A 24,726-nucleotide genomic window follows, 5' to 3' on the forward strand; every position below is an offset into this window, starting at 1 on the left:
ATTAAGTTGATTGTTTTAAGTTGGAGAAAAAAACCCACATAACTCTCTTTATTTTTAACACATACCCAAGCTTGAAAGAATTAAATGTAAACCCTTGGTATCAGAAATGTAGAGAGAAAACAGGACGCACGTGGTAGGAAGCAGCTGATGCAGGAGTGTGGGCTGGATACCAGCACAAGGCGCTGAGGGCTACGGCTGACGCCCAGGATCCCAGAGAGGTGGTGCTGGGTGCATCAGTCCGAAGTGCTAAGAACACGTGCCCTCTCTCCCTCAGCATCACTGGCAGGGGAACAATGACAGGTCTGAGCCATATGTGGGGGTGAGGTGGGTGGGGTCTGAACCCAACACCTTCACAGCCCAGGACTGAAGCCTGAGAAAATAATAATACAAAAGCAGGCTTGCGACCACGGAAACCGCCAGAGGTGCTCGCAGAAAGAAACTTCTTCATACTCTTCTAGACTGTGCCAACATTTTTACCACCAAGGGCTCACAGAACTCCCACAGAGAACCACGAAAATGAGTTCGCTCACAAAGTCTTACAAACCATTGGGAGAAATAAACATTATGCAGAGCTGTGACACCCAGAAACCGAATTTACCCCATCGTTGAGGACGTCGTAATATGTGTGGTTCTGGAAATGGAGGTCTTTTATACATGTGTATTGTTCAACTGCTGGATAATTAACTCTGTACTTTTGCATAAAAGTAAGATTTTAGCACTGATATTTTGCTTCCCCCCCCCCATTCTTCTGGTTTAAAATGCTGTTATTCTCATTTGCTGATAATACTTAGTTCTCCTCAATCTCAGGACCTCTCTGTGTTTTTCTTCTCCCATCACAGTTTTATTTAATTTAGAACCTCTTTTTTAGAAAGGCCTGAGTCAAGTATGGCCAAAGGAAGGATTAGAAGTCTTGTTTATTCTGAGCTGCCCATCCTTTTCTATTGAAAGCTCATCACTTTTAAAGATGGGTCTTTTAAAACGTAACAAAACAAACAAAAACAAAACCTGCCTTCACCACTTCCCCAGTCCCGGGTGACTCTCAGGACAAAACTTAGGTCTCTGTGTAAATGGACATGAGTTCCTGGCTCCGTCAGCTGATTTCTGAAGTCGTATGCTTACGGACACACTGCACAGCTTAGTGTGTGAGTCCTCACGAGTATGTAACTGCTGGATTGGGGGCAAACCAAAGCCCTCTGCAAGCACAAGGGGAAGGGAAGAAGGAAGTCACATGGGAAGGGACCTTGGTAGGACCCATGTGGCACTGATGTCCCCGTGGTCAAGGGGACCATGGAGGTGGGTGGCGTGGCCAGTCCACCACCAGCCTCTTGAACTGCCAGCTCACAAACCAGCTTTCCAGTGAAGGCATTTCCATTTCTCCATTTCCTTTCTCAAGAGGCACAAGGGGGAACGTCGGTGGGCATTCAGTACAAAGCTGTCCTGAGTAGCATTGTTTAAACGGGAAAAGGTGGGCAGTACGCTTAGACCTTTTTTTTTTTTTTTTTTTTACAATGGTATAATCTAAGAAGGCAAGGGAGGCCCATTTCATCTACCAAATCCTTGGTCCCATGATGCAACAGTGCAGCAGGAAATGGCTGAGGTGGGCTTTATGGGTCCACTGCACCCCCAGGGAGAGCCAGGTGTTATTCTGGGGAGATTGGAGTCCCTCCCTAGCAGCCACATTCACCAAACTTCTGTTTCCAGTCCCCATGCCTTCCCTGACCCCCTCACCCATCATGGCACCTTCCGCTCATCCTAGCCTCCTTACCCCTCTTCCTTACTTTGTTTTTAGCGAGTATCATCGTTCACACTCGTGTGAACATGATCTGAGCCCCTCTAGAATAGAATCTCCAACAATCCCGGGACTTTGAGCTGGCTCACCTCTGTACCCCAGCACCAGAACCATGTCGTTTGTTCCGTGAATGAGCAAGAATACTCCCGACTGTGTATCATTACTTCCCACCAGCTCTCATGATGGGGGGGCCCCATCTCCCGAGGCTAGATCAATCCTTTTAATGATTGCTCAGCCTCTCTAGGCTACACGTCCCCTGGTATCCTGCTGCTCCACTTCCCCCAGATCCTAAACAATCCTCTTCATCTCTGTTCACACCAGCATGTTGGTAACCTGAGCCAGGGACTGTCATCTGATTCCCAGGAACTGACTGGCCACACTCTGCCTTCCAGAAAAGGAATGTGACCTGTTCAGTGGAGGCAGTGGTCCAGTGGGAGCTGCCTGTCTAGTGGTCTGAAGCTCTGCAGTGAGGCTTTTAACCACATTCTTTCAGATCTGGTGGACTCTCCCTGGCCCAGAATCTCCTAGAACATTACAGGAGTCCTTTCTCAATCTGCTGTTAGCTTTGGAGGGCATGTTTTAACAATACATGCCTATATGGGACCCGGGTTTTGGATTATTCTCCATTCCAAAGTCCAAGTTTTTGAACATCTATCTCCTGGATGGAGAAAAGAAAAACAAATTGATAGAAATAAGGGTGACAGATGAATCGTTCTTCCCACCTTGCTCACAAAGGTTGCTATTCCAGCTGACCCTGATTGGTTCTCTGGCAAATTAGATGTGATATCCGTGTATGTATACGTGTCTTTATTCATCTTTTAAAATTTACTGTATTTTTAAAATAATTAATAGACTTTTAAAAAATATTTTATTTACTTATTCAAGAGAGAGTGAAAGAGCAGGAGCGGTGTGGGCGGGGGGGGGGGTGGGCAGGAAGAAGCGGACTCCCCACTGAGCTGAGCAGGGAGCCAGACGCAGGGCTCAATCCCAGGACCCTGGAATCAGGCAGACGCTTAAGCAACTGAGCCACCCAGGTGCCCCTAGACTTTATTTGTTAGATCAGTTTTAGGTTTACTGAAATATTGAGTGGGAAGTGTAGTTAGTTCCCATATATCCACAGCGCCTCACCCCACTGTTTCCTGTATTATTAACATCTTGCACTCGTGTGGCACACTGGTTATAATTAAGAAGCCGGTGTTAACACACTGTTATTATTTCAAGGCCGTAGTTGACATTAAGTTTCACTCTTGGTGTCGTACATTGTGTGGGGTTGGACAGACGCATAATGACATGTCACTGCTCTTATAGTTTCATACAGAATAGTTTCACTGCCCTAAAAATCCTGTGTGTGCGCCCCAAACCCAGGCAATCCCTGATCTCTTTACTGTCTCCATAGTTTTGCCTCTTCCCATGAGGTCATATAGGCAGAATCATACAGTATGTAGCCTTTTTCAATTGACTTCTTTCATCTGGCATTTAGGTTTCCTTCATGTCCTTTTGTGGCTTGATAGCTCATTTTTTAAAATTACTGAATAATATTCCACTGTGTAGATATACGACAGTTTTCCATTAGCCTACTAAGAGACTTCTTGATTGCTTTAACGTTTTGCCTTTAAATTTATTTCTAACTATATAATTGAAACATACATATATTCATCTGAAGAAAAAAATTAAAGCAATACAGATAAACATTGTTACTACTCCACCTCCTCCAAGTTTAACACATTGCCATGTGCATCTTTCTAGACACTTCTTATGCTTTTATAGACATTTATGTACATGGACTGCATTAACTTTATTGCTGTTTAACAAAATTGCCTCCAGTTTAGCAGCATAAAACAATAAACATTTACTGTTTTACAGATTTTGAGTGCTAGGAACTTGGGAGTGGTTTAGTTGGGTGGTTCTGACTCAGTTTCTCTTGAGGTTGCACTGAAGATATCAGTCAGAGCTACCGTCATCTGAAGGCTTAGCTCCACTTCCAAGGAGGCTTGCCCAGAGGACCAGCAGATTGATGCTTGCTGTTCCAGGGGGAGGCCTGAGTGTTCTCACCACACGGCGGCTGGCTTCCCGGAAGCAGGTGACTCAGGAGAGCAAGGAGACCCCTCAGTGGCTTTTATAACCAAGCTGGGAAGTCATGCACAGTCACTTCCACGGTCTCCTGCTGGTTACACGGTTCTGGAGGTGGGGGGGGGGAGCGGAAGGGACGTTAAATACCAGAAGGCGAGGATCACTGAGGACTATTTGGGAGGCTGTCATACAGTGCGAATCATGGATTTGCTTTGTGACTCTTCTGGGAAACTTTATATTTGGCAAAAGGAAAACTTACAAATTTTAATTAATTTAGGCTTTACCCATATAAAGTAAGCAGTATTACAACAAATCCATGGGGCGCCTGGGGGGCTCAGTTGGTTAACATTTGTCTTTGCCTCAGGTCATGATCCTGGGGTCCTGGGATCGAGCCCCGAGTTGGGATCCCTGCTTAGCAGGGAGTCTGCTTCTCCCTCTCCCTCTGCCCTGCCTTGTGCTCTCTCTCAAATAAATAAATAAATAAATAAATAAAATCTTCAAGTAAGTAAATAAATAAATAGATAAATAAATAAATAAATAAATAAATAAATAAATCATCCTTTAAAAAACCAAATCCAATGCCAGTTTGTAGCAATTTGTGTGGTGGAATTTTCACCCTCATAATAATGGAATAATAAGATTACCAAATATGAATACATAATATGAGATTTAAAATTTGTGTGAACATTAGTGAATGCTTGGCTATGGGAATACGGTGGTAATAAATTAACTTCCACGTATTTAAAATCTTCTGACAAGAACACCTTACATTTATCTCAGTGTTGGATATGCTCTAAGTTTTATTTTTTCCCTTAAAAAAAAAAATCACAGTTCCTCGCACTTGGATTTATTTCAGGCTCGGGCTCACAGATTTGGTCTTGGCTTATTTACAAACAGACGTTTGCCTTCCACTAGTGCCGGCTATGTGTCCCCCCACTGTGTGAGGTCCGCGGTGCCACAGCCAAGGGCTGGGGAAGAAGCAAGGACAGGTTAACACCTGTAACAGCACAGGGCGAGAAACTTCCAGGACAGGAGCAGCTGCTTGGCGACACGAGGAGTCAAACACGCTCCAGCCAGCGCCTCCCAACCCCTCACCCGCACTGTGCCGGATTTGCTGTTTACTGTCCTGACTTTCACAGAGCAATTATTGATCACAGCGGAGTGCAAACGGCAGAGTACAACCGTGTGCTCATCTGGAAGAAAACTCACGTCAAAACACGTACTGGTGTCTCCGGATGGCATAGGTACCCATGGTGCGTGACCTCTGGCCTGGTTTTTCCACCTGCAGCCCTTATCAGTCTCACGCCCAGAAGCCACTGCGGTCTACACTGCAGGTCTGGAAAGGTTAAGCCTCATGTGTGTGATTTAATCCCATGGGGAAGCAGGACTTGGGACAGAGAGAAAGTGGGGGAGAGTAGGCTAAGGAATAGTAAATGACTCAATAAACACATGTAACGAGTACCCACGTGTAAACCTTTGTTTCCCATAGCACCTATCATTATCGGATATGCGGTCTATTTTGCATATGGTCTCCACTCCCAGCCAGACAGCAGAATGGGAGCTCCCCGAAGGCAGGGTTTTGTGACTCTTTTGTTGACCGCTGTGTCCCCCGCACCTAGAAGAATGTCTGGCATATAATCTGCACGCAATAAATGTGTGCTGAATGAATGAACGCACTACGCTAAGAATAGGTCATATTAGAAAACAATCATTGGAAGCAATTTGCATGGATTTTCTTCTTTAAGTAGGCACTAACATTATTCCATTTTACAGGTGAGGAAACAGCTCAGCGAGATCACATAATTTGCAGAAATGGTCTCCCAGGTCCTTACGCAGACCAAGCCTCCTATCCCGCACTCCAGGAAAATTACGAAGACCAACTAGACACAATCCCTGTTCTCCAAGCAGAGATGTGTTCATTGGAGAAAAGATTTGGAAACGAGTCAGACTCAATCAGGTAAGAAGCATACCAGAGAAGCAGGCAATAAACTCTGGGTCTGAGGGAGTGGAAAGGGGGCAGATAGAAAAAGATAAACGCTAAGATACTAACAGGATTATTGCTGGATGAAATTATGAATGTTTATACTTCTATTTCCTACTTTACTGTATTTTCTAATTTTTCCCTAGTAAGTCATTTTGTATTAAGGAAAATAATACATTTATCTTAGGAAATTTTCCCTTAAAAATTGGAACACATAGGAAGCCTGGGTGGGTCAGTCAGTTAGGTGTCCAACTCTGGGTCTTGGCTCAGGTCATGGTCTCAGAGTTGTGAGATGGAGCCCCGCATTTTGCCCTGAGTGGGGTGTGGAGCCTGCTTGGGATTCTCTCTCTCCCTCTGCCCCTCCCCCCACTCATGCTTTCTCTCTCTCTCAAAAAAAAAAAATAATTGAAAAATACATTTTCTAAGGCAAGTTTCCCCGTTTTTGCCATTTGGCTTCCCCTGTAGCATGCTCTATCACTGGTTATTTGGATAACTTTTCTTTTTCTTTTTTTTCAAAGATTTTTATTTATTTATCTGAGAGAGTGAGAGAGAGAGAGAGCAAATAAGCAGGGTGAGGGTCAGAGGAGGAAGGAGACTCCCTGCTGAGCAGGGAGCCCGATGTGGGACTTGATCCCAGGACCCTGAGATCATGACCTAGGCCAAAGGCAGACACTTAACCAACTGAAGCACCCAGGAGCCCCTTGGATAACTTTTCAGTGATACTCTGTGAATGCAGATATATGGCAATATATTTATGGTTATGTTTTAATTTAATATGGTTTTGAGACAAAAATTTTCAATATACATGTTTTATTATTAATTATTATTATATTTATTATTATATATAATATTATTATATTAATTATTATTAATTATTATATTTATTATAGATATATATAAAATATGCTATATGAAAATACATATTAAACATTTTTTTCAAAACCATATTAAATTTAACCTTAACCTAAGGAGTCAGGAAGTGCCTCTGAGGAAAGAAATGGATCTTGGGTGACTTTCCAACCACCTCCAATGAGCAGGGTCAGGACTCTGATGGGGTGAGATAGGCACTTGTTTTGGGCACGAAATTTAAGGGGGCACCAAAAAAACCTCAGCAATCAAGATAAATAATATTTTAATTCAATATTTCAAAAATCAAAATTACGCAAGAAATTCATGAAAAACAAAACATCAAAATGTTAAAGACAGAACGAGTAAAAAGGTGGGGGGACAGATCCCAGTTACATGGGGCTGAAACTTACAAAATTGCAGGTGTTACAGGATTTTTCCTTTAGTGCCTGTGGCTCTTGGTCATGCCGCTTCGAAGATTGAAGAGGTAGACTAGAGTGGTGGGCAGCAAAGCGAAGTTTATTGAGCAACAGCAAAGCAATAGTACAAAGCTCTGGAAGAGGGCGGACCTCAGAGTGTTGCCATGAGCCTGTCACCCAACCAGGTTTTTGTCATCTCACATGGGAAAGGGTGGAGGGCTCCTTCCAGGCTGGTATAAAATCCTTTTAAGGACGGTTTCCTCTTAGGGCGGGGGGCCCCTTGTCCCTGCTTGCCTTCCTTCCAATTATCCTTCATTACAGGATGGTAGAGAGGGAACATTTTGGAAAACCCCCATCAAGTTTCTTTCACATAGCAGCTGTAAAAGATGTATTATAGGTTTGTGCCTACAAGTGCAGGAAGCTAATATATTCTATTTCACATAATTACCATAAAAGAAAAATCTTCTTTTCCACATGAGCCTCTTCCTTCAGAACATCTCACAACATGGCATCTGGCTTCTTCAGAATGTCAGTGAAGATAGAGAGAGCCAGAGAGTATCAACAGAAGACCTGACCTGGGAGTGACATCCTATCACTATTCAGTAGGAAGGTGGCCTTGGGCTCTACCCACACTCAAGGAGAAGAGATTACACATAACTGGGGAGCAGCAGAATACGTCACCCCAAAATACGCCCTTTGGTATGAGGATTATTTTGAGCTAAAGAAAATTAAGAAACAGCAGACAAAGAAAAAAGCTCTCTGCCCTCCCCCTATCTGGCTAGAAGCACAACATAAATTTCTATTTGTAGAAGTGTTTTCCTCTCCTTACCAGGAAAAGTACAACTCGTAGACTTCTCATCCCTGGAGATGACTCTGGATTCACCTCAGCTCAGACGGCACTGGAGGAGTCTGTAGCACAAGCCTTACTCACACTACACTATCTTCTGTTCGTTTTCCCTGCACATTTACTGTCCCAGCTTTGCCACCTCTGAAAGAGTTTAGTCCTTTTCTTTTGTCTTGTAACTTCTCTACAAATTTATTATTCTTTGTTAAGACAATGTTTAAGCCCAAGTTCTAACCACTAACCACCCCTGTGAGTTACTTATCACTGAATTTCTCCCCCGTGAATGAGTGCTGCACATGTAAATCAACTGTTTTCTTGTCTCCTGTTAATCTGTCTTTTGTCAGCTTAATTTTCAGGTCCCCAGGTGCAGAACCTAGGAGTTTAAAGATTTTTTATTTATTTATTTGGGAGACAGCACAAGCAGGGGGGAAAGGGGCAGAGGGAGAGAGAGAAGCTGACTCCCCATTGAGCAGGCAGCCCATCTTGAGGCTTGATCCCAGGACCCCAGGATCATGACCTGGGCTGAAGGCAGACGCTTAACTGACTGAGCCACCCATGTGCCCCAGAACCTAGTAGTTTAAAAGAAAAGAAAACTTTTCTTTCTCCCTATAGCCTCTCCCTATAGCCTGAACATCAGGAGGCAGGATCCCTGGCAACTTTTCTATCCCTTCTCCTCTATTCACCATAAGAAGTTATTTTCTGCAAAATTCTTCTAGGATCCCCCTGGGCTGACGTGAGCTGAGACAACAGAGTCCTAGGCCCTCTGCTCCAAATCTAGCTGAGAAACCGTACTTTTACCTGTTTTACATATTGGGATTCCCCCACCATATTGTTTGAGCAAAGAACTTCACCGTAAAACAATGTCATCATCATCACCATTATCACCAGCGTCACCATCAACATCCCTATCATTATTACCATCACCATCACCATGACCATGATCATCATCACCATCACCATCATTATTACTATGACATCATCACCATCATCGTGACCATCATCACCATCATCGTCACCATCACCATCATCACCATCACCACGATCACCGTCACCATCATCACCATCACCATCATTATTACTATGACATCATCACCATCACCATGACATCATCACCATCATCGTCACCATCACCATCATCACCATCACCACGATCACCGTCACCATCATCACCATCACCATCATTATTACTATGACATCATCACCATCACCATGACCATCATCACCATCATCGTCACCATCACCATCATCACCATCACCACGATCACCGTCACCACGATCACCGTCACCATCATCACCATCACGATGATCATCACCATTATCATTACCATCATATTTTTAGGATTATGGCAAAATATATGTAATATAAAATGTATCTACAAGTGCTTTAAGATTTTTACTTTTTAATAAAATGAAAAGATACTTGCACAAGACCAAGAATTCAAACAGTAGAAAGGATCTACAATGAAAGTAAGTGTTCCTCCTATCTCATAGCCCCAGTCCCTTAGCTCCACTCCCCACAGGCAACCCCTGTAATAGGATTTTTCCAGAAATACATGCATAAACAAACAGATGTATGGTTTCCATATATTAATTTTTTCTATATAAAACTTCTGTCCTTTGTTTTTTGTTGTTGTTGTTTGTTCATATTTTTCCACTGAACAAACTAACCACGTTTGTTCTTTTGGAGGAAACTGATGGGAAGGAGAAAACAGAATAGTAAAGTTCAGAATAACTTCCATGTGACTGGAGAGAAAGCAGATAGAGAGGAAGTAGCCAAGCTTTGAAGTTAGATCTGGACCCAAATGCTGGCTCTGCCACGTGCTTGTTGATATCCTTGGGCACATTCCTTGACCTCCTTGAGGCTCATTTATTCCTTCTTTCAAAATTACGATGATAATGCCTTCCTGTTAAGAGACCCTGGGCTGCAACCAGCAGAAAGCTCAATTAAACTGGTTTAAATCAAAAGGTTGTATGGTAAGAGGTCCCAAGACAGAGTGTCATGGTTCTCGATGGGGGAAGGGTGTTTGGAAACAAGGGTATGGATTTTTTGGTTGTCCCATTCCTGGGGCTGCTAGTGGCATTTTGAGGGTAGGGCTCATTAATGTTTAGATCTTAAAATGTTTGCTGTAGGCGGTCCCAGCAAAGACCTGCCCTGCTCACAAAGCCAATAGCCTTCCCATTGAGAAGCATCAACTTAGCAGCTCACGCACAAAACCATGTCAACTTTCCATTCCCCATGCTCAGTTAGCACCTCACCTCTGACTGTAGCAAGGTAGTTGTGACTATTGTGGGTCCAGGGCATTAAGTGAGACTACATCCTCTCTTGCTCTCTCTTGGGGAAAAGGAAACATCCCTTGGAAGCTTCCCCTCGGACTTGCCCCTCACATCTTCCTGGCCACGTCACTTGCTCATTCCTGAACCAGTCAAGAGCAGGATGGGGTTTCCTCCGAGATCAGACAGATGCTACTGTGGAGGGGATGGGGAAAGGTGTGTGTGTGAGAGGTGGGATGGATATCTGCTAGAAAGGAGGAAGAGGGGTGGGTGTGGAGCTGGCCAGCCACATGCCCACTATACTCCCTCACAGGCTGTCATGGACCTTACGGAGAGACAAAATCTCTGTCATGTGGTGCGAAAGCAAGATGTGTGGGTTCCATCCCTCCTCCCTTCAAAGAAAGAGGTCAAACCCCGTTGTTTCCCAAAACTTTCAGTTCTGCCTCACACACAGAGGAAAAAAGCAAGCAGGCTCTGGACAAGAAGGTTGAGAGGGCAAATGAAGGGCCTCCTTCTAGAAGCTGAGGGAGTCTCCGTGGAGCCATGCAGAAGTACATTGGTATCAGTCTTGCAATCCTAAAGTTTCCTAGCTTCACTCAGAATTGTGTCACATATACCAAGAACTTTAAGTTTTACACATTTGTTTATGCTTGTGATCATGACTGGTATTTATAGTCATCCAAAGTCAAGTGAGAAAAGTCACTAAATATAAGTGAAATGACTTAAACATGGCAGAAAATTGATATGAGAATAAAAAGTTAACTGAAACTTGAAGTGTTAATAGATAGGAAGTCAACTCAATTCTCGTGGGCTCTTTAAAATATAATGTTTAGGGATGCCTGGGTGGCTCTGCTGGTTAAGCATCCGCCTTCAGCTCAGGTCATGATCCCAGGGTCCTGGGATCAAGCCCCAAGTCGGGCTCCCTGCTCAGTGGACAGTCTTGTTCTCCCTCCAACTTGTGCTCTTTCACTTGCCCTCTCTCTCTCAAATTAATAAAAATAAAATCTTCAAAATGTAATGTTTAAATGACTGTTAATTTCAGAAAACTAATTGGTTAGATATGGAGCCAATCAGCTGTAGGAAACTTACAAATTACACTTAGAATATATCATGCAAATCATGTTAAAATCTTGATGATTAGAAAACATGAGTAAAACTCACTGAAAGACAGAAACCAAAGAAATTAAGAATAAAAATAGAGAAATCTGCCCTTAAGTCTTTCTTATTAACTCCTCATCCCTTGGTTGGAGGAAGGTGGGAAGGTCCCTTCTGACTTGGTGATTTTTTTTTTTTTTTTTTTTTGAGCCAAAAGCAACATGACTTGTCTCCAACGGGATCCCAAAGAGGGCTGCAGTGGGGTTCAAACAGGAGGCTGTGCCATGCACATGGTATCCAAATCCTGGCTTGGCAGATTCCACCCTGGATAACTCGAGTGATTCATTAAATCTTTCTAAGCCCCCATGACTCCATACTTGGTGTAACGGTACCCATCCCAGTGAGCTGTGTGAGGATTTGTGATGCTGGGAGTTTTTACCACACAATGATAAGCAGGTGCTGGCTGTATTAGAGATCCTTCCAGCCCTTACTCTTCTGGGTGGCTGAATGGCTTTGGTTAAGCAAATCATTAGGATCTCGCTTGGCTTTATTTTCTCTATTTTTGAAGCAAGTCAGTTGTATACTAAGACCGCTTAGAGTTCCTTGACTCTGTTAAAAGGCCCACATGAGAGAGAAGAATGAACCAGGCGAGCAGGGTAATGTTTTTTTCAAATTTATTACAGTTGCGCTGACAAAAGTGGCCTAAGGCGCTACGAAATTTGATCCTCTCCAGGTAGAGGGCATTTTTCTACCAAGTTTCCATGGCTGCATTTAAGCCCCTGAAAAATCACCCCGACTTTACCTTAATCAACCCAATCTCCTTCAAAAACCTAAAGAAGAGTTAGGGGAAATGTTTCTAAAATGCTTCCGCTCTTTTAAAATACTTTAAAAAGTAAGTATTTTTGAAATACTTTAACATATTATATATGGTGTGTCTATCCGCCTTGATTCTGTGTTTGGGCCTAAGAATTAAACTGACAAAAGACAAATTTACAAGAGAAACGCATAAAAAGTTTATCTCATGTTAGCAGTTTTGTGTGTACAGGGAGGCCTTCACATGTAAGAAATGAAGACCGGAAGAAACAGGCCTGAGAGCTTACGTAGCATTTTAACAAAGAATGATAAGTCAGGGGAGTGGGGATAGGGGGATGTGGCAAATCAGAGGAAAAAGGGGTCTAGGCTAAGGGTGATAAACTGTGGGAAAGTGACCCAGAAATACATGGGGGAAGCTGATGGAAGCTAAGAGTTAGTTTAGTAGGTTTGTTTGTCCAGATTCATCTTGGTGTCAACTCTGTCTCAGGTGATGAGAATATTTTCCTTTTCCTGGTGCAGGAAAAGGATGCCCTCCTTTTAGGTAGAAAGGAGGAGGGCAGAGAGCCCTTTCTGGATCTGCTGTTTCTCAGTTGTCCTCACCTCAAAATAATCAATGTGCCTGCTATGGTCTGCATGCTCGTGTCCCCTCAAGTTCATATGTTGAAATCTAACCCCCCAGTGTGAAGGTATTAGGAGGTGGGGACTTGGGGGATCGTTGGGTCATGAGGGATGGCCCTTATGAATGGAATTAATGCCCTTATGAGAGGGACTCAAGAAAGCCGCCTTGGCCCCTCCTCCATGTGAACCCCTTCCACCTCGTGAGGACATAGTGGACAGACATCTGTCTGGGATGAAGGCTTTCACCAGACACCAAATCTGCCCGACCCTTGATCTTGGACTTAGTAGTCTCTGGAACTGTGAGAAGTAGTTCATGGCTCATAAGCCACCCAGTCTGTTTTTTCATTCTAACATTCCAAACAGACCAAGACAATGCCAAGGCAGCATATTTGGGGTGGTATGTTCTGATCGCCTTCACAGTTTCATGTTAAGTAAATAGTATCAGCTTATTTACCCAACAGTCTTACCATCAAAAAAGGAAACCAATGGTAATCAAGGAATGGTGTTATCTTAAGAAAAAAAGATGTGATTCTGAGGCACGGTCTCAGAGACTAGGAATCAAAAGACTGTTCTTATTCCGGCTCAATTCTTGCCTTGAGTGAAAAGTTTGAACAAGACTTCCCCTTCGAGTGTCAGCTTGCACATCCGAAAAATGAGAGTTTTAAGCTAGCTAAATTCTCTTGAGTCCTTTCTAATTTGTCCTGTTCTATCATAGTTTGGTGCAATTTCTTAGACACTCTTCTATCAAAGGAAATCTAATTCCTGCCTCTTTGACCATGTTGGTGTTTGTGACTCACCTCTGAGGAAGACAGTGTAGCAGAAGAGACACCGGGAGTCTTCGGAGACTAGACCATAAAGTCACGCAGCGTCTGTCTCTGTCTCTGTCTCTCTCTCTGAGCAAACAGGTTACCAGACCAGCCCGGAAGCCACTGAGCTGGAGGTCATACAGAGATGCCTGAGGACCACCAGGGGATCTGGCCCGGCTGTCAGATCTTCCCAGCCGAAGCATCAGAGGATCCCAGCCCCAGCCTTCCAGCTGCCATAGCCAGAGCCCTCCCCCCCACCCCCGCCTTGCAGATTCATGCAGAAAATAAATGCTGTTGTTATTTTAATAAACAATTCTGTGTGGGGGTGGTCTGCGATGCAGCGGCAGGTAACTGGAATTGATGGGCAAGCTAGGAGCCTCTGAATGCCTGGAGGAAATGTTCTAGCAGCTGAGGCACGTGACATTTGAAGTTGGACTAAACACGTTTCAGTGTGGTGGATGACATTTTGAAGTTCTTTTGCATGTTGCATCATTTAATGATCGACTCCAGGCATCCTGATCCCCGTGTAGGGAAGATCTGGGCCCTGTTCTGAGTGGAAGCTGAGGGGAAAGGGAGCCTGGGGCCAGAGACCACCCACTGGGTCCACATCTTTCAGGAGACAAGGGAGAGGACCCCAAGGCCCCTGTGGGCCCCAAGTGGAATTCTTACCTCTCCTGCTTCTGAAGTCTTCCTGCGGCTTCTGAAGGACAGAGCTCTCCTGTTTCCTCCAGCCCTTGTGACTGCTCATTCTCTATCCTTCTGCAGGCTCATCCTTCTCCTCCTGGCCTTTAAATGTCCGAGTTGCTAAGAGCTCAGTCCTGGGCCCTTGTCCTCTTCTCGGCTCTAGACCCGTATATCCTTCTGTGGTGTAATAAAAATTTGTATTTGGCCTTTGTCCCCAGTCCTGGCACAGAATGCCTTCAACCCTGGAAATTTCCTGAGTGATGGGAGTGCCCCTTTGGTTCACACCTATTTATGCTAATGAGATGATTTAGGGTAGGGCCCCTAGATGGCCTCAGGGTAGCCCAGGGAGGAGGAGGATGGGGCTGGAGATTGAGCTCTATGAAAGTTCTTGAACAATAAGCTTCAGAGAGCTTCCAGGTTGGTGAACACATTGACGTGCTGGGAGGGCTTGGAAGCTCTGAACTCTTCTCCCCACATATTTTTCATTTCATCGTTCCTGAGTTGTATCCTTTATACAACTGGACAAACTGGTAAATGCAAGTAAAGTGTTTTCCTGTGTTGGGGAGGAAACACTTTTCCTCTACCCTCTTAGGTTCAGTGACTAGAGCCTACAAGTTAAACTGACAAAGACAGATTAACAGGAAAAAAGGTTTATCTAATATGCACACAGGCATTTCACTAGAAAGAAGTGAAAACCCCAAAAAGCTGTTAGGCCAAGGAGCTTACATACCACCTTAGCAAAAGCTGATAAATTGTGGAAAGTGACAGAGGAAAAGGTGCTTGGGCTTCCAGGGGCAGTAATTGTGGGAAGATAAATATAAAGGGGAAACGAATGGAAGATAAAGGTTAGTCAGGTTTATGTAGGTTATAAGATTTAGTAAGTTTATGCAGACTTAAGTCAGCATCCTCTCCAGGGGCATTTCTGGTGATTAAGAGAGGGAAACATATTTAGACATGGATAGTTATTATGTCACCTTTACAAATGGAAAATTATGCTCTGCTTTTAGGCAAAAAGTGGAAGGACAGAGATCTTGAGCCAGCTGTCTTTAACTGCTTTCTCAAAATAATCCTTATGACAAAGCGGCATATTTGCAATAGCACATTCTTATCCCCTTCACCTGAATTCTGTGAACCATTCTGATGGATTATTGAACCTGAAAGGGGAGATCGTGGGAATCCCCAAATTTGTACTTGGCTGGACCAAAGTGTGGTAGCCTGGGCACACCGTGTGCGGCTGGCATCTGAGAGGGGGCAGTCTCACAGGAGTGAGCCTTTTAACCCGTAGGATCCGATATTATCTTCAGGTAGCTACAATCAGACTTCAGTTGTTGGATACCCAGGTGTTGTCAGAAAGAACAGAGAATTTACTAAACTCAAAAGGCCCAAAATGGGATTCATGATTTTGCCCTCCCTCCATTCCTCTTCTTGGTGGTCCCCTGCCCCAGGGACTGTGACTGCCTCTAGTAACCGCTCTTGTCCACCCCACCGCCATCACCACTCTTGACCTACGTATAATCACCTTTCACTTGAAAGACGGTGATAGTTTCCTAACAGATTCACCCACATTGCCTCTATTCCCCACAATCTGCTCTTCATCCTGCTTCCAGAATGAGCTTTCAAAACTTAAATCTGGTTAGTCATACTTATGATTCAAAATCCTTCAATGGTTTCTCATTGCTCAAGGCCCTGAGTGGCTGGCCCCTTCCTACCCCTGCATCCTCAGCCCCCAGCCCTTGGGCCACACAGGCTTCTTTCAGTCTCTCCCTATGACCCATATTTCCTCCCACATGGGGCCTTGTATGGGCTGAAATGTTCCTTGCAGGCCCACTCACCTTCCTCCGGGAGGCCTCCCTGGCCTCCCTGACCAGGTCGTATCCTTCTTAGCATCTGCTAGAGTGGCTAAGTCTGTATTTGCTTGTGTGGATTTTTGGTTAATATTGGTCTCCTCCAGTCTATTGAGAGCTCCGTGAGGGTGGAGTCCTCTAACATTTTCATCAAAGAGAAGAGTGATAGGGTTGGGCCCAGAGCCCTGCACAACGCTGAGAGTGATGCCTCCTTCAATCCCACTCCTTAGACACCTCACCTTTTCTAGTCCCTGCCCTGCAGTGGGCACATGCCCCGAGAGGATCACCACAACCTCAAAATCTCTGATATCCTATTTTATCTTCCAGATACTTTGGAAATTTGTGTTTAACTCCATAATATATAAATGTTAACCTAACTGTAAAAATAATGTCTTCTTCCTTAAATCTTGGAGTTGTTCCAGAAAGCACACCAGGAGCATCGGGTGCAAGAGTAAGCTCCCAAGTTGACATGCAGTTATGGTATTCTATATTGGGTACAGCAGGACCTGCCATCCCATCGAGAGGCTGGCAGAGCCCCTACGTCATGAACACCATCTCCAGCCCTGGCTTCCTAGCCATGGGAGAAATCTTCCCTCTTAATCACCTGGGTTCAAATCCCACCACACCTAGCTGTGAGACCTGGGTAAGGAACAATCTTTCTATGCCTCTATGTCCCACTAGTAGAGATGATGTTCTGAGAATAAGATCACACAAGAGGAGTCCGTTCAAACCAGCACTGTTGATGGCCAGCATCTCCATGAATATGAGCTACGACTATGACTCTACTCACCACCTTCGGCTTGCCCCCTCACCAAATTGCCTAAGGCGCTGGGCCCTTTTAATTCCCTTTTAAATTCTGCCAGACCATAAGGTATTTTAGTTACAATGCCTCGGTTAAATGACCTGGGTAGGTTGACCTTTCTTTTCTTTTTTCTGAAATACTGGATCTATGTTTAAATACTGGATCTTGGGGTGGCTGGCTGGCTCAGCCGGTTAAGCATATGCCTTCCACTCGGGTCAGGATCCCAGGGTCCTGGGATCCAGTCCCAAGTCGCGTTGCTCTCTCTCTCTGTCAAATAAATGAAATCTTTAAAAATAAACAAATACTGGATCTATTTCTAAAGAAGCTAGAATCCCTAGCTTTTTACACAAGTAACTCCATACGTCCACACAGGTTTATACGGAGTTCCCAAAATGCAGACCCTAGAGCCCAGCATCAGTATGCCCTTGTTAGAAATACTACTAGAAACACCGAACCAGCGTGGGGCGCAGGAACGTTTTCACAACCTCCCCAGGTGACACTGAGGCGCGCTCGTGTTTGGGAACCACTAACTCTGACCAAGGTAAAGTCAGCCCGAAAAACAAAACCAGACAAAACCAACCACAAAAACCCACCCCCGAAAGTCTCCCTGGAGCCCAAGGCCAGGCTCCGTCCGCAGCGCCGCAGGTCTGCCGCCTCGCAGCCCCCGCACGCGCCACGGCCCCTCGGGGCGGCGGGGAGCGGCGGTGTGCGCGGCGCGGCGTCGGTCCCGCGGGCCCCAGTCCTCGCGCCCCGAGCGCGGCGGGCGGGACAGGGGGAGGAGCGGGGACGTGCTCCCGGGCCCCGCGCTAATGGCCTCCGGCAGCGCTCGGCGCGGGGCCGCGTCCACTCCGCGCCGCCCGGCCCGGTCCCCGCCCTTGACTCGGCCCCAGGGCCCCGGGCGCCGGCACTGCGGGAGCGCCGAGGCGAGCGCGCCGGGCCGGGGCCGGCCTGCGAGCGGGACGGGAGCCCGGGCGCCCTGAAGTTTGGGAAGGAAGGAAAAGAAAGCGAAGGAGGCGCTCTGCGCTCGGTCCGCGGCCGGCCGCCTCCCGGCTCCCCCGCAGGCGAGCTTCCTTAATTGCGCGCCTGCCCCGGGGACTTCCTGGGCCGATGCGACAGCCGGGAGGAGACCGCTCTGCGACTCGCCAGGACCTGCGGGCTAACTTTACGGGCAGAAGGAAGGCAGTTCGCGCCCGAGTCCACGAGAGCTGAGCGCCGGCTCACCCCAGGAGCTCCGGAGGCAGGACAGACGCGGGCCCCGCCGCGGTGGGCGGGAGGGAAGTGGGAGGCCCCGACTTCCAGAAAGCCGTCTCTCACTTTCTGCCCGAGCCTTCGGCAAGCCCGCCCAGTCGCTCTGGCCCGCGCCGCCCCGCTTCCAGGTGTTCCCACGGCCCGCGCCTCCCCGCCCCGGGCCCTCCCCCGCTGCGGGCAGGTTCAATCCCCAGAGCCGGCCCCACGCCCGCATCCTCCTCCCACTCCGTCCCGGGCAGCCGCCGCTAAAACCCGAGGCTCCCGAGTGGAACTGCCCTCTCCTCTCGGGGCCGGGGCGGGCTCTGCGCGCTCCTGCAAAGACCCAAGGTGTTAAGTGTCCAAAGGAGTCCTGAGCGGGGAAAAGCGATCCGGGGCCAGGCGGCTTCATGGAGCCCCAGGGGGCGCTAAGTTTGGAGAAGCAGGGATCTGCGCTCTTTGGAGAGCCCCCGCCAGCCGAGGGGTTGCCCGCCCCAGGGGTCCTCCGCATGGAGGGTGGCGGGGACGGCGGCGGCACATCGGAGGCCCCGAGCCCGGACGCTGAGCCCTTGTCCGCGAAGGAAGAGGCTGCCCCCCGGGAGCAGGCGGAGCCGTGGGAGTGCCGCCGCCGCCTCCCGCGTTCCTTCTCCCTGCCCGCGGACCCGATCTTGGAGGCGGCCAAGTTGCTGCAGCAGCGACAGCAGCTTGGCCTGGGGCTGGGCCGGGAGGGCGGCGAGGGGGCCGAGGGCGCGCCGCACAGCCCCGGCGGCTGCTGCGCCAAGTGCAAGAAGCGGGTGCAGTTTGCCGACGCTCTGGGGCTGAGCCTGGCCAGCGTGAAGCACTTCAGCGAGGCGGAGGAGCCGCAGGTGCCTCCCGCCGTGCTCTCCCGCCTCCGCAGCTTCCCAATGCGCACCCAAGACCTAGAGCAGCTCCCGGGCCTCCTGGCTGCGGTGGCCTCGGCTGCGCCCCTCTCTGCGCCACCTCCCCGGCTTCGGCCTCTTTTCGAGCTTCCCGGGCCGAGTGCCGCCGCCGAGCGACTGCGACGGCAGCGCGTGTGCTTGGAGCGCGTGCAGTGCTCGGCACCCTCGGGCGCAGAGGTGACGGGCTCCGGCCGGGTGCTGGGCTGCCTGGGGCCGAGAGCCGTGGCGGTGCGCTACACCTTCACCGAGTGGCGCTCCTTCCTGGACGTGCCTGCCGAGCTGCAGCCCGAGCCGGCTGAGCCGCAGCCGTCAGAAGCGTCGTCCGGGGGGCCCGGGGACGCCGAGCAGGAGCCCGGCGCCGAGCGCTTCCACTTCTCGCTGTGCCTGCCCCCGGGTCTGCAGCCCCAGGAGGGGGAAGACGCGGACGAGCCGGGCGCCGCGGTCCACTTCGCCATCTGCTACCGCTGCGCCCAGGGCGAGTACTGGGACAACAACGCGGGGGCCAACTACACGCTGCGCTACGTGCGCCCTTCCGACGCGCTCTGAGGCCGGGCCCCAGGCCCCGCGCCGCCCGACAGCGACCCGGCGACCTGCGGGGACGTTTTCTTGAGCACCGTCCACCCGGGAAGGAAAGGAGGGAGCCGTTCAGCTGTAAACTCACGCGCACCAGGACGGATCCTTCGAGTAAGCATCGCGAGCCCGGGCAAAGCACCGAACCTCCCCGGCCCGTTTTCTCCTCGCTTAAGCCTCCCTAGGCTGCCTCTAGAATTCTCGGCCTGCGTTAGAATGGGAAAGAAAGTCTTGACTCCGAGCCGTAGCTTCCTTCAAGAAAAAGGTCCTGACCCTTGTGCACGGCTGTAAGACCTTGGGGTTTGTTTTCAATTGTAGACATCGTGTTTTAGCCTTTGCAGCTTGCCGGAAAACGCCTCGGATCTCAGGGAAAGCACAGGCATCCCGCCACATCGTGCGGAGAGAAGGCTCTGGATCGCAAAAGCCGAGGCCTTTGCGCAGGGGCCTGTTTCTCCGTAAAAATTGGGTGGGGCCTTGGCTGGGCTTTTCTCTTAACTGGGATCTGGGAGATGTTTGCACAGACCGGACGTTATTTACTCGGCCATTTGTGTACACATGTCCTTTAAAAAATAAAGGCCACTTGCACACCCTTTCACGCTGTACTTCCTGTTTCAGCTCCTGGGGAGTCTGGGAGGTCTTGATAGGTGATCTTCCTCAGCTGATCATGCTGGCCCTTTAACAATAATCAAACAGTATTTACAAGTTTCCTTTCTTCAGTCTTTCCTCTCTGAGGCAGAGGCCCAGATTTCCCATTCTGGGCCAAAAATGTTCTTTATTTTATTTTTTAAAAAAGATTTTATTTATTTATCCGACAGAGGTAGAGACAGCCAGCGAGAGAGGGAACACAAGCAGGGGGAGTGGGAGAGGAAGAAGCAGGCTCATAGCGGAGGAGCCTGATGTGGGGCTCGATCCCATAACGCCGGGATCACGCCCTGAGCCAAAGGCAGACGCTTAACCGCTGTGCCACCCAGGCGCCCCCAAAGTGAGATGTCTTAAGCCATAGCAATACTTAATTTAGCTTCTGGTTTGGAGACATCCCTTTTGACTATAACGGTGTTTGCCGAAGGTAATTCATTGATCTTGGGGAAAATGTTTAAATAATTATTAGTGGAAAGCCATCAGAAGCTAATAAATTATAATTTACACTTGGAGTAAAGCAGGCTAAAAAATAGGCACATCTATGAAATAATAATACTTAATTCACATCTAGTTATAAAAAACTTTAAAACAATAAAAATAAGCAATCATTAGAATTACATCATTTTTCTGTTACAAAAATAAGCAACGTCCCTTTTTGGGTTTGGTATACTATTTCTTTTTTAAAAGTGCATTATTGCATAATAACCCTTAGATAAATATATTTTGTATTTTTCTTATGTGTTTAGGAACACATCCTAGTCGAAAAGTACTGATGGTGTATATAGCCTACAGCAGAGTGTGAAATGCCAGTTCCTCTGATAATTATGCATTATTTTGGATTGTTTGGGATTATTTAAAATTACACAAGGATGAAATTAGGATCCCAATATCATGATCAAAATAGAGATCCCCTTGTCTGGCATTCTTTAAAATGGTAAACCTTCAAATCTGGAATAAAATAAGAAATGGGTTCTAAAGAGGTGTGAAGAGCAAATTTTCTATTCTTAAAAGAAAAACCATTATTGACTTTCAAAAGTATATTTTGGAATTCAAGCAACGAATTTTAGAAGCACTTAGGTCGTAATATAATGAATGTCAAACCCGGCTTTTAGGTAAGGAGATCTAGCTTTGCTAGCTCACAAATCATGGAGAAGAGCTTTTCTAAGGTTCAGAATTTTGTGAAAGATTTGGAACAGCCCAGTCTGTCTGCATGTGATTATAGCCTTTCGAAGTCCTGGGCAATCTTCTAAATGTCAATTTTATTTTATAAAGTGCCAACTTTTCATTCCTAGACTGATAACGAACATTTTGTGAAGAAACTGAAGGAAGCGAAATAGGTTTTGTTTTTGAAAAGGCATTTTCAGAGGAAGGGGCAATACCGACCAGACCAAGGAAGGGTGTAAGAGTACACTTCCTGAGTGGAATGAAAACTCACACGCTCATCCCCCAAAGCACAATTCCCAAATTCAGTTGTTGTTTTTTGGCAGGAATATTTACCTCAACTCGAGGAAGTAGGGGTCAGTCTGGTTGAAATGTAATAGCTGAAATATCTTGCCCAGCGCCCATGATCAAACTCACTTCTGCTCAGCTCATTTAATGATGCCGACCTCCACCAGAGAGATGCCAGTCTCTTTATGGGCAAGTGAGTTCGTGGGTCCCTGGATCAGGGAACGTGGAATGAAGTGTGGGTCCTTATCTGAAGAGTTTCAGAAACCATGGCTGGAAATGTGACAGTCTGTATGGAACAGAGGTTCCCCCAGGTTTATGAAGACTTAAGGAGGCCAGGATCCTGCTCCAGAGAGTGGGTGCTGGGGTCTGGGAGCCCACTGAGCTCTGGGGGACACTGAGGCACCTCTGTTCCTGCAGCTTTCCTGCAGAGCGTGGGGGTGGGGCAGTTGTCATCCGAGAACCTTAGCTGCAGGGGTGGGGCAACTTTCTCCTGGGTCAGGTGCTCAGGGGGCTTTCGATCTGTCCACGCCCTCACCCGCCGTGCCCTTCCTTCTTTCTGCCCTGACCGGGGCAGAGGTCTTCCCTGGTGACATGGTGGTTCTTGAGCCTGTTCACCTGTCAGCTCACAGCAAAGCAGAGCCTTCTGCTCATTTCATTTTGGGGAGTCGTAGTGTGGGACTCCGCACATAACTATTTCAGGAGTTGCCCATACTGCTGCTTTCTAGCACAGCACGCGTGCATACTTCAGTCGCCAAGTTCTTCCATCCCCTGACTCAGTCGTGTTTCTTAGGAGCGTGTGGCTGGGAGCCACTTGGAGTACAGCGATCTGCATCACATGTGCTTGGTCAGGAGCGCAAGGAACAGCCTTCGAGAGGAAATGGGATGCTTTCCTTTTTTGTGGCATTATGGAACTGAATCGAATGTGTATTTTGGATTCACGCAATGGAGCACAGGTTTGTAGGCTAAAGACAGCCCCGTGACGTGTGGGAACGTAATAAGCAACCCTGACAAACAGAGAGCTGTTTGCAGTCCAGCTTCGCACAGCCAGTCCCTATGATAGCAGGGCCAGGACGGTCTTCCAGAGATCGCCGATGTGCTCGGTGCAGCCAAGGGCCCGGAGCAGGGTGGGACCTGACAGCCCCGGCTCAGCCCGGTGACCCCGGCTCTCCCTCTGCAGAGCAGTCCTGGCCATCCTGGAGAGAAGCAGGCGGAGCCTGAAACCCGCAGGGAGAGGCCAGTCCAGGTTTCTCTTTCCGACTACACAATAGCCACATTCCACCAGGTGACCTGCTGTGTTTTCATGTTCCTCTCTGGACTCCCTTTAGCTTATCGGGGAGGCTACCAGAAGGCAGCCCTCAACGGTCCTCTAACCCTCCAAGGGCTGCTGGTTGGAGGCTCATTAGAATTTACACCTTTTTGAGTCTTTCGGGGAGACTTTCTATTTGCATTGTGCGGAGTCTAGTTCTTTGACCTTGGCCGGCTCAGCAGGGACGAATTTTGGCAAGGAGAGAACAGAGTCACCTTTCAGCTGAATATCGGTTTTTGAGATGGCGAAGATCAAGGGCTTACTTTTAAGATGTGCTGCCGGTATCTGCTAGTGAATCTCATAGAATAGTGTAAGTCGTGAGCTCAGAGCCAGTGCAACCAGGAAATCGACGTTTCTACAAACATCTCTGGTAAAGCGAGGGTATTTTAGACGCACTCACAGACATTTAGAGAAATTAAACCAGTATAATTTCTCCATGACTGTGTTTACTCCTCCCATTCTTACGGTTGGCGTTGCTCAGGTCCTTTGAAACTTGTTACCTGAGGTCGTTTCCTGACGAGAGTCAAGAGCATATTAATGTCTCCTGAAATGGGAAATTCTGTCTGAAAATCTGAATTGAGTAGAGATGGAAAACAGGTAGATTTTGTGAACTAAGCTTGAAACATTTAATCTGCAAGTTGAAAAATTCATGAGCGCATCCTGCAGGTGGCTTTTCTGTAAATAGCGACACACGTGTCATGTCAAGGAGGTACCCACTCCGGTTCAGGACGAGGGGTTCAGGGTCGCAGGATGCTAATAGTCTTTTGTGGGGCCACCTTGCAGTGCTCCCTGGAGGACATGTCCTTCCTCGACACCGTTGGGTAAAACATCCTTGCTGTCAGGAGGCTGTTCTGGTGTAGTGAAACAGGTTACAAGTTCTTGGAGAGAGTTAGGTTTTTTCCTAATTTTACATTATTTAAAAAGAAATGTGAGTTTATATTCAGAACAACTTGAAATAGTCCAGAGCATTCCATCTGCATATTCCTGTCTGGTTAAGGAGCAATTGTGTTTTTAGGCACAGATTTCAGGCATGTTGCTGAGCCCCCAATGCGGGGCTCGATCTCAGTACCCCCAAATCATGACCGGAGCCAAAGGCAGCCTCTTAGCCAACTGAGCCACTCAGCTGCCCCAGGCATGTTGCTTTTGATATTACAGTTTTCAGACAGAAACCCCCAAAGCTGATGTGTCACTCATATCACAATTGAGTGTGGACCCCAAGATTAGCAAGGTCTATTGTTTTAGGGTCATAAGTCTATACATCAAATTGAGTTTGAAGCTCCTTGAGGTATCTACACATTTTTTTTAAAGATTTTATTTATTTATTTGACAGAGAGAGAGACAGCCAGCGAGAGAGGGAACACAAGCAGGGGGAGTGGGAGAGGAAGAAGCAGGCTCCCAGCAGAGGAGCCTGATGTGGGGCTCGATCCCAGACCGCTGGGATCGCGCCCTGAGCCGAAGGCAGACGCTTAACGACTGCACCACCCAGGCGCCCCGGAGATATCTATACATTGATATTAAATGGATAATTGTGGAAATCAATGGATGTTAAGTTGCAAACAAGTGCTTAACCATGAAATACATAACATGTTCTTTTCCAAAAATGAATGAATGAATGAATGAATGAGTAAATCAGTAACAGTACATATATAGAAAGGTTTGTGCGTAACCCCTTTGTCCTCCATTTCCCCAAATCTGGACTAGAGGTTGCTTCTGCTCCTAGATCCTGTGTTATCTTG

General features: G+C 47.3%; 1 protein-coding gene across 1 annotated transcript; it reads left to right on the forward strand.

Annotated features, from left to right (window-relative positions):
- The first annotated feature begins 17,569 nt into the window (after window positions 1-17,569).
- PPP1R3G (protein phosphatase 1 regulatory subunit 3G) lies at window positions 17,570-20,191 on the forward strand. The gene has a single exon (XM_045811697.2). The coding sequence runs from the start codon at window positions 18,517-18,519 to the stop codon at window positions 19,570-19,572; it is 1,056 nt and encodes a 351-aa protein (XP_045667653.2). The 5' UTR covers window positions 17,570-18,516; the 3' UTR covers window positions 19,573-20,191.
- The last annotated feature ends 4,535 nt before the right edge of the window (window positions 20,192-24,726 follow it).

The sequence above is a fragment of the Ursus americanus genome, chromosome 32 (genome assembly GCF_024610735.1).
Source record: "Ursus americanus isolate L20-20 chromosome 32, mUrsAme1.1.p, whole genome shotgun sequence".
NCBI classification, from domain to species: Eukaryota; Metazoa; Chordata; class Mammalia; order Carnivora; family Ursidae; genus Ursus; species Ursus americanus.